Source organism: Thamnophis elegans, chromosome 1, assembly GCF_009769535.1.
Source record: "Thamnophis elegans isolate rThaEle1 chromosome 1, rThaEle1.pri, whole genome shotgun sequence".
Classification (NCBI taxonomy): Eukaryota; Metazoa; Chordata; class Lepidosauria; order Squamata; family Colubridae; genus Thamnophis; species Thamnophis elegans.
The window spans coordinates 146,000,156-146,014,277 of record NC_045541.1 but is presented as its reverse complement, the minus strand read 5'-3'; the positions used below and the strand labels follow the sequence as shown (position 1 = coordinate 146,014,277).

At 38.1% G+C, this 14,122-nt stretch overlaps 1 protein-coding gene across 3 annotated transcripts in view; it reads right to left on the bottom strand.

Moving 5' to 3' along the window:
• Positions 1–14,122, bottom strand: part of EVL (Enah/Vasp-like) — an 85,887-nt gene that overhangs the window by 10,725 nt on the left and 61,040 nt on the right. For all 3 annotated transcript variants that reach the window (XM_032237302.1, XM_032237310.1, XM_032237318.1), the window contains exons 5-8: positions 11,053–11,117; positions 2,449–2,666; positions 2,170–2,285; positions 1,548–1,608 (exon numbers count right to left, since the gene is read on the bottom strand). In XM_032237302.1, coding sequence (XP_032093193.1) covers positions 1,548–1,608; positions 2,170–2,285; positions 2,449–2,666; positions 11,053–11,117 — 460 coding nt within the window. The remainder of the gene's footprint in view (positions 1–1,547; positions 1,609–2,169; positions 2,286–2,448; positions 2,667–11,052; positions 11,118–14,122) is intronic.

Here is a 14,122-nt window from a genome sequence, read left to right as displayed (position 1 = left end):
TTGGATCACTAGGGGTGGAGATATAAAGTTCAGTATCATCAGCATATGATTATATCTCAACCCATGATGACAGATGAGCTCACCCAGCAGCTTCACATAGTTGTTAAAAAGGAGTGGAGAGAATATCGAGCTCTGTGGCATGCCACAAAAGAGCAGCCATGGGCTGGCTCTCTCATTCCTATTAATACCGATTATGACTGGCCTTGGAGAAAGGAGCCCAACTAGCACAAGACTGTGCTTCCCAGTCACAGACCCCATTGGCGGTCCAAAAATATAGTAGGGTTGATAGTATTGAAGGCTGCTGAGAAGTCAAGGAGAACAACAAAACTTGCACTACTCTCATCCTGCTCTCACCAAACCTGTGATCTTCCTTCCTTCCTCCCTCCCTCCTTCCCCTCACCCCAGTGGTTAATAATATAACAAATGAAATGTCCACAATAAGCCAACATTTAAGCAATTAGACTCTCCGTGAGTAATGAAAAGATATCATGATAGGAGACAGTATCAACCACCAAAGCTTTCTAGCTCCATCTTTACTACTTATCAAAAGATCAGCAATGTGTCTAGCCTAGTTTCTAGGAACAGACTAGTTCATAATATCCTGGAGAAAGTAGCTTCCTTGTCTTGGCCCCCTTCGCTCTCATGAAAATTACAAGTTGCCTGAAGTTTTCTTTGTAGCAAACATAATGGACAGTTTGATTCAATGGTAAGTATTTTGTGATAAGTCATACAAACTAGCACTTTAAATTGCTCTGGAAACTCAAGAGGGAACAGTGCAGAGTCTGCAATGTAGATGCACTGCTATATGTTTTTGGTGATTAACACTGTCCTGAAAGCAGGAGGGGACTGCATAATATAAGAATTGTGGGTTCTGAATATCTGCAACAGAAGCCCTATGTTGATTAATTAATTAATTGATTATTAATATACAGGAGGGGTAAGCAACCTGTGGCTCTGGAGCTGCATGTGGTTCTTTCATTCCTCTGCTGCGGCTCCTTGTCATCGGTCGACTCCACAATTGATAGGGCTTTCGGTTAGGACAGGTAGAAGAAAAAGGACAACATGCTAGGAGGAGACTCTGTGGTGGGTGAACCGGACTTCCGGTCAGCTTCAGAATTGAATGGGGAGCTTCCGGTTAAGACCTTTGTGGATCTTTAAGAGTTTAAAATTGCCAATCCCTGATCTACAGAATGAATAATGATGAGGGTGTTTTTGTTGAGAAGTCCTCACTCTCCAGGTAAGGTAACAACAGATACACCAGTAGAACCCGGCAGAGAACCTTCTTGCTATGGCTTCCATCTGTTCATCCAACAGTAGTGATGAGCCTAGGACTTGGGATCCTAGAGATACTCATTGTTTCCCCATGAAAAACAACAGTGGGACTGACAGATGTCTAAAGCATTTTTCAATTCCTGATGAGGTAGATTAAATGTTTCAATATTAAATTACGTACAAGAGCAGATAAAGGCTACTCTTCACATGTTCTGATAGACATACAAATGACTTCCATGATTCAAATGCTACCGAGTCAGAAGAATTCCACTTACATTTTGGCTTTCCTCTTCTTTTTTGTCCACTGGCTTATCTGACTGAGATGCTGCTTTTCTCCTTAGGACAGAGTGAAAAAGGCTATAAATCAATTCCTTGGAAATATATTTACAACTTACAAATTCAGATATGTTAATTACTCCCAACATCGTTGGAATTATCTGTACAAATAGTGAAGGGGTACATTCAGAAGTGTGTTGAAGCTGGCTCACACTGGCTTACGAGAGCCAATTGGTTTAAAAAATAATTTTGTGAGATAGTTGAGAGCAGAGCTGAGCCTCAACATCTATGTGTCAATCAGCTGTTTTGTGTCTAGCAGCATGGCATGAGAGCGGCAATGGGGCTGTCAGAACAGGTGGTTAAACATTGAGTTGTATGCCACTGGACATATATAATGAACAACTCACATTGACTAGCAAATAGCTCAAATAAAATCTCCATCTTCTATCTGAACTAACACTAGTGGTCATAATTAAAGATATGGTCCTGTGCTTTGGTTAATTTTATATCAAGCGTAGTTTCTCTGGGCGATTTAGCCTGCCTGGACCAATTCTTTCTAGTCTTTTTGAAACTGTGGGTAAGAAAAAAGAGATACTGCTTGTCACGATCACCATCACTAACCTTTTTGCCAATAGTTTATTCATTTCCTCCATAAGACCGCCTCCTCCACTACTTGTTCGATTGGCATCACTCTTGGCAGCACCACTGGGACTAGAACCTCCAGATCCATCCTCTGGCTTTTAGGACAGAAGCCAACAATATAGAGTCCATAAGCATTAATAATTTAACTGTTAGAAAACTCTAAACACCAAAGACATCCATTCATACTTCTTTATATATTAGAATTTCAAGATCCCAATTTTAAGCTTATAATGCTTCTATCACAGCCAAGATCCTTACCCGTTGCACTCTTCTTAGTTTGGCACCAGCCAGAGCCGCTGCTAGTCCTGACACTGATCCATCATCAATGCTAGATCCTCCACCTGCTGGCAATGGGGGAGGAGGAGGAGGTGCGGTTCCCGTAGGTGGAGGGGGAGGAGGAGGAGGAGGAGGTGGTCCACCAGATGATGTGGGTATTCCAGTGGCAACAGAGGGGTGACCTGGTGGTAGGGTAGGACCTGAAACGAAGAATTGTCATTCAGGAACTGGAATGTATTGTCTTGTTTGCTTTCTTTACTGACAGTTGCTTGGGTCAATAATAGCAGTCAAAATGAAAGCCATCAGAGAGACAGTTTCTAGGGTCATCAGAATCTCTCAAGTGATTTTATCACTGCCACACCAACCATAGGGCTTGTTGGGAAATAACTTGGGTCTTCCCTCTTGCCTGTAACAAACAGCTGGCATCTCTCTCTACCATATTTAGTCTGTAGTTGGATGCCTTATTTTAGACTTAGGAATGCTACACCAGGAACAGGATATATCTCAGCATTTTATAAAAAAATAACAATGTGTAGTAAATTAAAAATAATGCATCTGTGTACATAATAATATCCAGTGAAACCTACATACCTTGCAGTAATTAAACTGAACATGAGAAGGGGAAAATGATTCAACATTATACAATAAACTCAAGTTGAGAATTATAGCTACAATATATGGGCATTATTTTCAGGTATAATGATGGCTTTGCTTCAGCATTCATATTCAAGGCTTTTAATCAAAAAATCTCATCTCAAATCTTACATGAAGCTCCATTCTGGAGTACAGCTGTCAACAGTAACATTACACAACTCAATTCAGGTGACATTTTAAAGAGTTCTTTTAAATGCTTCCAAATTGTGTTTCTAATTCTGTTATTTTTTTTGGAACCACATAATCTCTCCAAAAACAAAAGCTTGACTAAGTACAATTAAATCCTAGTTGAAATTCTATTTTCAAAGGCAAAGAAGTTCTATATGGTTCTTATGCAGGCAGGTGGTTTAAACAGATGACTCAAAAAATTATTGGTGCTTATCCCTATTATTTGTATGTATGATATTGGCATGTTACAAGTGGCAAAGGTCAAAATTCAATATTACCCCTAACCATTACAATAAATTACCTTTTTCTGTTTCCTATATATTTTAGCCGTTTGCATTTAAGTGAATATAGAATTAATTTTTCTAAAATGAGATTAAATCCATTGCCATCAAACTTGTTATATAGTATAGATTTCAAAAGAACCCCATCTCTCAAATATGTTGCTCCTGTAATGGTCACAGTGCCAAAGCAGAGCAGCATCAGTGATAATTGCAGTGGACCTTCGTATAAACTAGCATTTCATTACACAGTTACCTGTGAGAACAAACTGAGCAGTCCAATCATATCTCAGGTGTAACAATATTGGCTCAGGTGTAACACCAAACATGCAGACTTCTTTCCCAGTCTTAATCAAGGACTTTCTCATAAGCCAGTAACCCTTGTTGAAATTCAATGATTAATTTGATTAATCATAAGGGACTGTTCATTCAAAAGTTTTGACGTTGTTCTTTCAGACAAATTGTTTTTCAGATACTTCATATATACTGGCTAAATTATCCACATCAAAATAATAGAGAGAGGAAAGATTTGTATAATGTTCCTAATTCCCCCCCCAATAATCTAGATTCAATGTATTTTCTAAGGGTAGAACCAGTTTTCTTGGAGTCTCTGTGTTTTACCACAAGTATCTAAAAACAGCATAGAAGCAAGATATTAGATATGTATACTTCTGATCTGATCCAACAGGGATCTCATCTATATGTAAAATTTTATTCTATTGTATTAGATACAATCTGCATGGTTTCCAATTTATGTAATAGTTTGCTCTTCCTGTTACCAGATTAAAATTGTTTCCAGGTAACAAAGTATATGATACTTCTCTTTTTAAAGTTACAATTTTAGAACACAAACATATTAGCAGGCAGGTTAAGAGAAATATTGAGGAATAATCACTGTAATAGATTCATTGCAAGTCCTTCTCTCTCTAGTTTAGAATAAGTATTTTTCATAATTAGGCTAATAAATAGACTTTGACCTGGCCTTTATAATTATCTTTTGATTAAGTGTTCTTTCTGTAGGAGATGACCAGGCTGAGCCTGAGTTCAAATATGTCATAAGTCATGCGCACCCACAAGGGATCTAAGTCCATTCTACCTTGCTCATTTCCTTGGACTATTAGTTGGTCAGGTTCGTGTAGAGAGCTTAAATTTACAATAAATCTTTATATTCATTTGAGGTGTCTGAATCTCCTAATTTCCCTGGCGCTTGACACTTTCATTATATTTTGAATAAGTATTTTCGGGTATTAGATGTTATGTTATATCATTGTCACCCTCCATCTTTTTTTCAAAGTAACATAACTTCAGTGTTTCATATAAAAGTAGCCTTACATTAATTTAGCCCTTTAAAACCATTATTACAACCAAGCCAATAATCAGTAATTAGCACCCAATACAAATAATCGTTAAGAAAAAAATTAAGAGTTTTTAATTTATTTCAGAAGTCTGTCCTTATTATAATGAATTGGGCAAAATCTAGTATATTAAAAACTTATACCAAAAATCCCAATCTTCAAAAGTGGTATTAATACATGTGCAGAATTATATTTTATAAATATTTTTAAGGTTAAACTGAAATCAGTATCAGGCTTTAATCAGCATATTCTCGTAGTTAAGCCTGCTGTTCATCTAAAAAAGAAATTAGTAATTTCCAGTAAACATCATAAAAAAGTTATCATATGCTCAGTATATTTTGCAAGGTAAAGGTTCCCCTCACATATATGTGCTAGTCATTCCCGACTCTAGAGGGTGGTGCTCATTTCCATTTCAAAGCTGAAGAGCCAGCACTGTCCAAAGATGTTTCTGTAGTCATGCAGCTGGCATGACTCAATGCTGAAGGCGTATGGAATGCTGTTACCTTCTCACCAAAAGTGGTTCCTATTTTTTCTACTTGCATTTTTACATGCTTTCGAACTGCTAGGTTGGCAGAAGCTGGAACAAGTAATGGGAGCTCACTCTGTTACGCGGTGCTAGGGATTTGAACTGCTGAACTGCCCACCTTTCTGATTGACAAGCTCAGTGTCTTAGCTACTGATATATTGTCAATATAAGGCTTAGTAATGCTTTAAAAAAAATAGCGGGCAAGAAACAAAAGTGAGGATTTAAAGCATGTTTCATTTCATATTGAATTATCTTCCAGAGCTCTTGAGTTTTATGACCTTAATGTATGAAGAAGTATCTATTTTGATTATTGCATTTCGAGTAGTTTTTTTAAAAAAAGAAATAATTCTGTTGAGTAATAATTACCTATTTTGCATTCAACCATCAATTCTCCCTTCTGCATAAATATACTTTTCCCAAGTGAACTACCTGTACTTTCATTTTATTAGGATTTCTTCTTGCTTCAGTTTAGCTTTTTATTGTCATAAAATAACATGCAATTTTAATCTACATTTTGGAAACCATTTCTAAATTCAAGGCTATGGCAATATTTGAATTTGTAAAGTATTCTTCATTTTCCTATCCAAGACTCTCATAAAACAGGAGTTAACAGTACTGTATTCAGCTGTCACATTAAAACGACAAGAAACTACCTCACAAAGTGTCCATTCCAATTTCAGTAATGGTTGCCTATAATATGAGTAGGACTGTTTGACTAATGATAGTTCACAACTATTCTAGCAGAATCAGCATAGACAGCAATTTTTATCAGGGATGTGGAACCTTTTGGTGGCCAAGAGCAGCTGCATATAACATCTTGATGGCAACTTATAAAGTAAGCAGGACCACATCACAAATATGTACAGGATTGGATCTGAGCTTTTCTTCCTTTTTAAATTGTGATATTATGCCTGAACATTTTTTTAGTGCAAGCACGAGTAATTTACAGCACAAGGCTTGCATATGGTACCTAAACATCTTTAATTCAAGCCTGGAAATGGTACCAATTGGGTCACTGAATTACAATATTGCATTTACCAAAGAACTGTAGCAATAATTCCTATAATTCTGAAGCTAAAAACAAACAATAATGTATACCATAAAATAGGCTTGGAGTAGTGAAACAGAGAAAGATTTCTACAGCTTTGAAACACATTCTGTAAAAAGAAGGAAAATTTCTGCTCATGTTTGTGGCTAACTCTCTCCTCTTTGTTATACCTGCTATTGTCCTAGTGACCTATTAAAAAAATAAGTGCATTTCTTTGCTACTAAAATGTTGGTTTCTCCGCTTTAAAGTGTCCAGATTGCAACACATTATAGACACAAATATATAATATACAAATATAATACTCTTGTCAGATTTTTCAGCTACCAATCACAGATCTACCTTTATGACATCTTAACTATAATTATTTCCCGTCTTCTATGCTCTTTCATTGAAAACGTTTTGATCATTTAATAGAAATTAGGGCACTAAACCAGTAATTTCCCAACCCTGATATATTCCACATACATCACTTTCAACGGCTCAAATAGCATAGCCATTACTAAACTTAGAATCTACCAAGTGTAGAAAAGGTTGCCCTAAAATAATCATGATTTTACATGACATCATTTACAGCATTCTCTAGATCAGTGGTTCTCAACCTTCCCAATGCCACGATCCTTTAATACAGTTCCTCATTGTTGTGGTGACCCCCAACCATAAAATTATTTTTGTTGCTACTTCATAACTGTAATTTTGCTACTGTTATGAATTGTAATGTAAATATCTGATATGCAGGATGTATTTTCATTATTACAAATTGAACATAATTAAAGCATAGTGATTAATCTGCCAATCTTGGTTTAGAAGATCAGCCAGGCTGGGATTTTCCAAGATAAAACAACCTCCCTGCCTGCCTCCAGCAGCAGTTTGTGGTTTACATGAGTTTCACTTTATTAAGTTTACTTTTTTTACATTCTGTTCCCCCAACCCACCCAGTTTTTTCTCTTTTTTCTTTTCTTTTTCTTTCCATTCCTCCCTCTTTTCTTCTTTCTTTCCATTCCTCCCTCCCCTTTTTTCTTTCTTTCCATTCCTCCTTCCCCTTTTTTCTTTCTTTCCATTCCTCCCCCTTTTCTTCTTTCTTTCCATTTCTCCCTCTCTTTTCTTTTCTTTCTTTCCATTCCTCCCTCCCTTTTCTTCTTTCTTTCTTTCCATTCCTCCCCCTTTTCTTCTTTCTTTCTTTCCATTCCTCCCTCTCTTTTCTTCCTTTTTCCTTCTTCCTTTCTTAAACACAGATTAAGAAGTTGCTCTTTAAATGGGATTTTAAATGGAGGCTTAAGCTACATCGAACTGTGCTTCCATAGTGGAATTCCTCGGGATGGAAGGAATGGGTGGGCAGGGCCTGTCCTAACCTCCGGCCTCTCCTGCCAGCCCTTCCTGGGGGCCAAAAAGCCTCTGAATTCAGTTTAGCCCGCGGTACAGTAGGGATGGCAAAGGCAGCGTCCAGGCCCAAGGTGGCTTGAATCCCAGCATGCGCCTGCCTGGACGAGAGCCCATCCCGCCGGCTGAAGTGGGTGGCCCAACTGCCCCCCCCGGTCTCCTGTCTGGGTGCCTTTGAGCCCCTGTGCAGGCAGCTGGGCTGAAGCAGCACCGCTGACCATGCTCGCTTCGGATGTCGCCAGAACCGAGGCTGATCTGCCACCCAGAAGAACCTGTCTCTCTGCTCTTTCAGCGCCTCGGCCTTTTCCTGGCATAGAGACCGGGCGGGGCGGCATCTAGGTTGTGCCCGGAGCTGGGAGAAGGCTGCTTCACACCCAGTCCTCTTTATGCACCTGCCGCTTCAGTACGTGCTCCTGAGCATGGGCGACACCTGTGGAGGTGGATGGTCTTAGGCGAATCCTGTGAAAGGGACGTTCGACCCCCAAAGAGGTCGCAACCCACAGGTTGAGAACCACTGCTCTAGATGGTAGTTTACATCATAAGTACCTAAAGGGTTACTAAAAGACTGAATGGAAAACAGGTTTTTTTAACCATTGAAGACTAGTGTTATAGTCTTGTGCTAGTGCTATAGTGTTTTGCTATATAAATATATATTTATTTAAAACATATGTGTTAAAAAAGGAAATGCATCTACATATTTTCAAGTGCAAGTACTTACTCATGTGGGAAAAGGTAGATGAAGCCATGTAAGAAGGAGTCCTCTTGGACAAATTCATCTCAGAAAAAGCAGCATAATGAGGGTGTAATGAAACAAAGTGTGACATAGATGGATAGAGCTGGTGTGGAGAATGAGGCAACTGTTGGGAGGGCCAAGAAAAAGCCTGGATAAAGGACCCAGGTGGGCTGGTCACAACAGGTAAATGTGAAATGGGCACTGCTTCTAAATAGGAGAAAAAAGATTGATCTTTTCTCTTTGGCTGCATCCTAGAGGAGCTTAGAGGAATTTGTGTAACTAAACAATCTTCATGTCGGCCGTTCAGACCTGACTGAGGTACATTTGCTGAGGCATCTTGGACCACTGCATCTGTAGGCCCCTGGAGTCTGCCATTCTGGGCAGCAATCACAGGAAGGACTACTGGAATATGGGGCTGCAGAATCAGCCCCTTCTGTATAGGGGATGTAAAGGTCAGAGGAGGAGAAGCAGCTTGAGGAGAATATGACAGGGAAGAACATCTTATGGACTGATGTGGGGAAGCAGAGGCAAGAGGTGGAGATAAAGAGATTTCCTTGGTGCTTCGTGTAACAGTTCTGTAACCTGGCCAAGTTGGTGGAAAGGAAGGGCCAGGAGATGGTGGGAATTCAGAGGGAGAATACTGATGGCTACGCAGAGGGGATTCCCGGACCCTATGAGCAGATCTGAAAGAGGCCTTGCTATCAGGTTCAGGGACAGCAGATGCTGATGAGACTGCTTTGGCATAAGGAGGAGGAGGAGGAACAATTGCACCAGTGGAAGTAGAAGCATTGTAGTTACTGTAGTCAGGAGGAGGAGACTGGCAGTGAAAAGGGGAAGAAGACACTTTAATCTGAATGGTGGAGACTATAAAGAACAGAAAAGGGAAAAAGAATAATATGGGTTGGCACTGAGGAATGACAGAAAGCATCATGGTTAGAAGACAGGGGGAAAAGGGAATGAAACAAAAAATAAATCAAAATGATCCCAATGCTTAATAGTTAAAAAAGATTAGTGAAGATACAGGTATCATGGTTATTCAGAAGAAGCCAGAAAAGCTGCTAATTTGTTTAGTTTAGAGCCAACAGAAGACACAGCACTGAACTGCCCTGTGATTAGTAGATTTTAACTTTACAACCAATTTTATTAAAAACCCACTTTCAAGACCCTACCCATCTAACATAGACTCTTATTTGCCAAACTTGTTTCTATTTGTTGTATTCACATACCACTTATTTATATTGTGCTTCCTTACTTATATTGTACCTGTATCCTTCTTCGTTATGATTTACAGGGTGACCCATAGAATCTTTTCCCAATATTAATTACATCTACATCTGTTTTGCAGTAGTATTGCTAAAGTGCCCAATAAAGTTGATTGGGCCAAAACAATCATTAACTTATGTATCATACTCTTCTTCACTTGAGCTCCCAAAATTCCCTATTATTATTTATCAGTGGCCACAATGACTGACAATTCTGGCACCTATTTCCAACATACCTGATACCTCTATGCGGAAGACAAACCTGGACTATCCCTGTGATCTCAGTGGTGGAATTCTATGCCCCATGTGGATTATCTCTTAACTACAGATGATACCCTTCTGTTCGGAGAAGCAGTAATTCACAACCAATTATGATTAGGCATATTGCAAACCATGTTGCACCACGTTAAAGTTATTTTGCATGTTGTTAAATTTTGGGGCTGCTATGTCTGTGTAGTTGCCACATCTATACATAAACTTCAATAACAAATCTATTGCAGAAACCAAGTAAGTGAGGACTATAATGCATAGTTGACTAATTTCGGTCAGTTCCCATGCTGAAGAGGTATCTCTGTAGAGAGCGAATGCAACTTCATTCTTCCCATAAGATCTCCCAAACTACATAATTATGGGAGCATGGACAATGTGGGAAGCAGCAGATTGGTACAGACATAGAAAAACTAATTTTCAATTTAAAACAACCTGTTGTTTTGTGAGAAAGACAAAAGAACAATCACAATCACACTATATAAAAAATTAAAGAGGATTTTCAGACATACAAAATTAAGAATCTTGGGGTACAAAGTGAACTCTCTCTTGTTATTTGTGCTATGTTTCTATGTGAAATAAAGATAGAATGTGAGAATGTAATCATTATGAGCTTTCTATTTGCACTTTGGGTAATTTCAAGCAAAATTGATTTAATTCCTAACAGTAAAAACACCCTAATAAAAATTAGAAAGAATAATTAAAAAAACCCACAACCTGCTGCATTGCATTTCAATGCAAAAACACCCCTGTATGCATTATGTATGAATTTAGTAACTGAAACCACAGAATAATTGTAGCAACAGACGAGAAGCCAAACTTTTTCAATAAAAGCACAAGGAACAGCCAGAAGTTAATAGGGAAAATCAAGGGGTGGGGAAGTAGTTCTCTCTTGGCTTCCAAAAGTATGATACATGCCTGTGGTAGAGGTTCTTCTTTCCAGGGATTCTTGGCGTTGCTGCTGCTGCTGCTCCATCGCTTGCCTATAATAAAAAGGTTTTAAAAAAACCCAACTTTAGTTCCCCAAATGCATTTGAGAATCCACTTATCACAAGGAGGGTCCAATTGGGAGATTTTAAAAAAAATCTCTGTGCAGTCATTGGACAATAAAGAACGTTTGATTTCTATTCAATGATCTAGCTCAAACGAAGCTAGATTTCTGAAAAATATTAGTTATCCGAAGAAGAAAGCAAGAAACTTACTTCTTTTCATGGTCAGATCTCTAATTTGTATCTCGTCCGGCAAGCCAGAATTTTTTATATTCTATTTTAATTTTATTTTAAATAAAATAAATACAAACTACAAACACAAAACTTCATTTTTTTCTTTTTAAAAAATCCCCCCAAAATCTACAATGTACAATCAAGACATTAAAAACAGGCATTAAAAAAACAAACACCTACATACATATTATCCTTCCTAGAGGAATAGCAATAGCAATAGCATTTAGACTTACATAATGCTTTGCAGTGCTTTACAGCCCTCTCTAAGTGGTTTACAGAGTCAGCCTATTTGGGTCCTCATTTTACTGACCTCGGAAGGATGGAAGGCTGAGTCAATCTTGAGCCAGTCAGGATTGAAAGCCTGGCAGTCAGCAGAATTAGTCTGCAATACTGCATTCTAACCACTGTGCCACCACAGAATACTGTTTAATACATTATAACAATATTAACCTAATATTATTATTAGGCAAGCCAGGTTTATAAGCCAAGATCACTGATTTATGATATTGGCTTGCTAAAAGAAAAACATTCCTGGAGTCCACTTAAGTCTTAAGGATATTTTTAGCTCAGGCCGTCTTCCCAATTGTAAGAACAGCCAAGTAGGGGTGATCAAGCAGCCCATACCAGCATACCTGCTTATTCATGATAAACCAGAAATCTGAATTGTACTTGCCCACTGCAATGTTAGTAGTGATTCAACGTATATTCAATAGTACACGAGGTTATGACTTATCAAGAAGCATTACGCATGTACGGAATGGAAAACTGCCTTTATTGAAGATATATATTATGGAATCTATGTTTTTAGCCATAGCCTGGCTATGAGATATTATGGTATTTGCTGTTCCTTCAACACCAATTCTACAATATCATCACCAGATCTATGAAATACTAATTATATTTATTGCAAGGACTGTTTTAGCAAGTGGAAGAAAAAGTATCATCTCTGCCCAGCAAAAGTCCCTTCAGAAAGAATGTGTACGTTTGCACTGTATGTATGTTCTCACTAGATGGAATTATTCTTTTGCCCTGTGCCAATTGCCTGGCTCCTGTTGTAGTGATGTCCTGGCATGATTAAGAGGATAGGAAAGAATGGAGGTCTGCCACCATGCCACGTAGGAAACTGTTGAATATTCTTTATACACTTGGTTATATTTCACACTTCCCCCACACCACCTTCTGGAATTCCTCCCCCCGCCCCCCAATCCTGGAAAAATGTCCACAAATAGAAATGCAAAAAGAAGTGTAGGGGATGAGAAACAGCAGCAATTTATTTTTATTCCATTTATGAAGAAGGAGAGGGGATTATTATTATTTACTATTAGTAGGGCATAGAATTGGTGAAATTAGGAGAATGCTCAGATACAATTTAGCTTTGAACAGGCAGAAAATGAGCACTGATTGGATGGCAGTTCTATGTGCTCAGCTATTGTCCCAAAAGAGCAAACAATAATTGGCTGAGAAGCTGCGAGAGCTCTAGACATGCAAATATAGAAACACAACTGCTCTTTTAACATATTGATGATTAAATAGCTCTGCAAATAATCAAGACATACTTGATCAGTATTACAGGATCACAGCACTAGACACAGTCATCTCCCTTTAGTTGCTGTGCTAAGTTACACAAAATTAAAAAAAAGATACTTCAATTTTCAAACTTACACCCTCATCCCCTTGTGGTAACTTGGTTTACTGGAAAAGAAAGTTAAGTGTGCATTCAACTGTTTTCAATAAGACAGTGATTCAGAGTTATGCTAACTTCACTGATACTACACATACCAAATGTTTAGTGACAGCTAATTTTATATTAGCTATTTTAAATAGATACACATGTTAGGATCACCTTTTGTCTCTAACGGGCCCATCAGTTCTAGTAGCATGGTCATGCTTTGCATCTTATCAATTGAAGAGTTTGACCTGGCGTGTCCCAGAAAGCATGGCTCCCTGTAGCGGGACCTGCTATTTGGAATACAATTCTTCCTACCATCGTATTAGCTCCAATTTGGCTGGCTTTCTGCAAAGCCCTTAAGATCTGGTTGTTCTCTCAGATGTGGGATTGATAATTGGCAATCTTCTGAGCTATGTGAATTTATCGTCTGGCTGATTAGGTTATTTGGATGTTGTGGGTATTTCCATCACTAGGGGTTTTTAAGAAGAGATTGGACAGCTGTTTGTCTGAAATGGTATAGAGTGTCTGCTTGAGCAGGGGAATGGATTAGAAGACCTTCAAAGTTCCCTCCAATTCTGTAATTCTGGTTATTTCTGGTTTTTTAATATATATTTACTTTTGTATTTATGTTCTCATTGTGTTGCTTTCTATGAGATAGATGACCCAATAAATCTAATAAATAAATGCATACATAGAGTGCTATAAGTTTTTCTAGCTTAAGAGCAATATGACTATGACAGAAAATTGTCATTTAAAAATTTTGTAGTAGGGTTTTCCACATATAGATTTTTTTTTAGTAATTCTAGTGAGCTTGCATTAGTGTCTTAAATATCCAAGATTGTGTGCTAGGATTTATATAATTAAAGTTGCATCAATTCTAAAATATAATTCTTGTAAAAATGATGGACAAATCTCAACTATGTGGAATTACTTTCAGAAAAATAGTGCCATTTGAATTTTAAAAAACAATGCAAATCATTATCTTCCCATACTTCAAATATTTCATCTTGGTTGCAAGCTAGCTCATCAAGATATCTTACTGTCAGCTTTCCAAATAACAACCCCAACGAAAGAAGACTCAGAGGTTTGAAGTTCC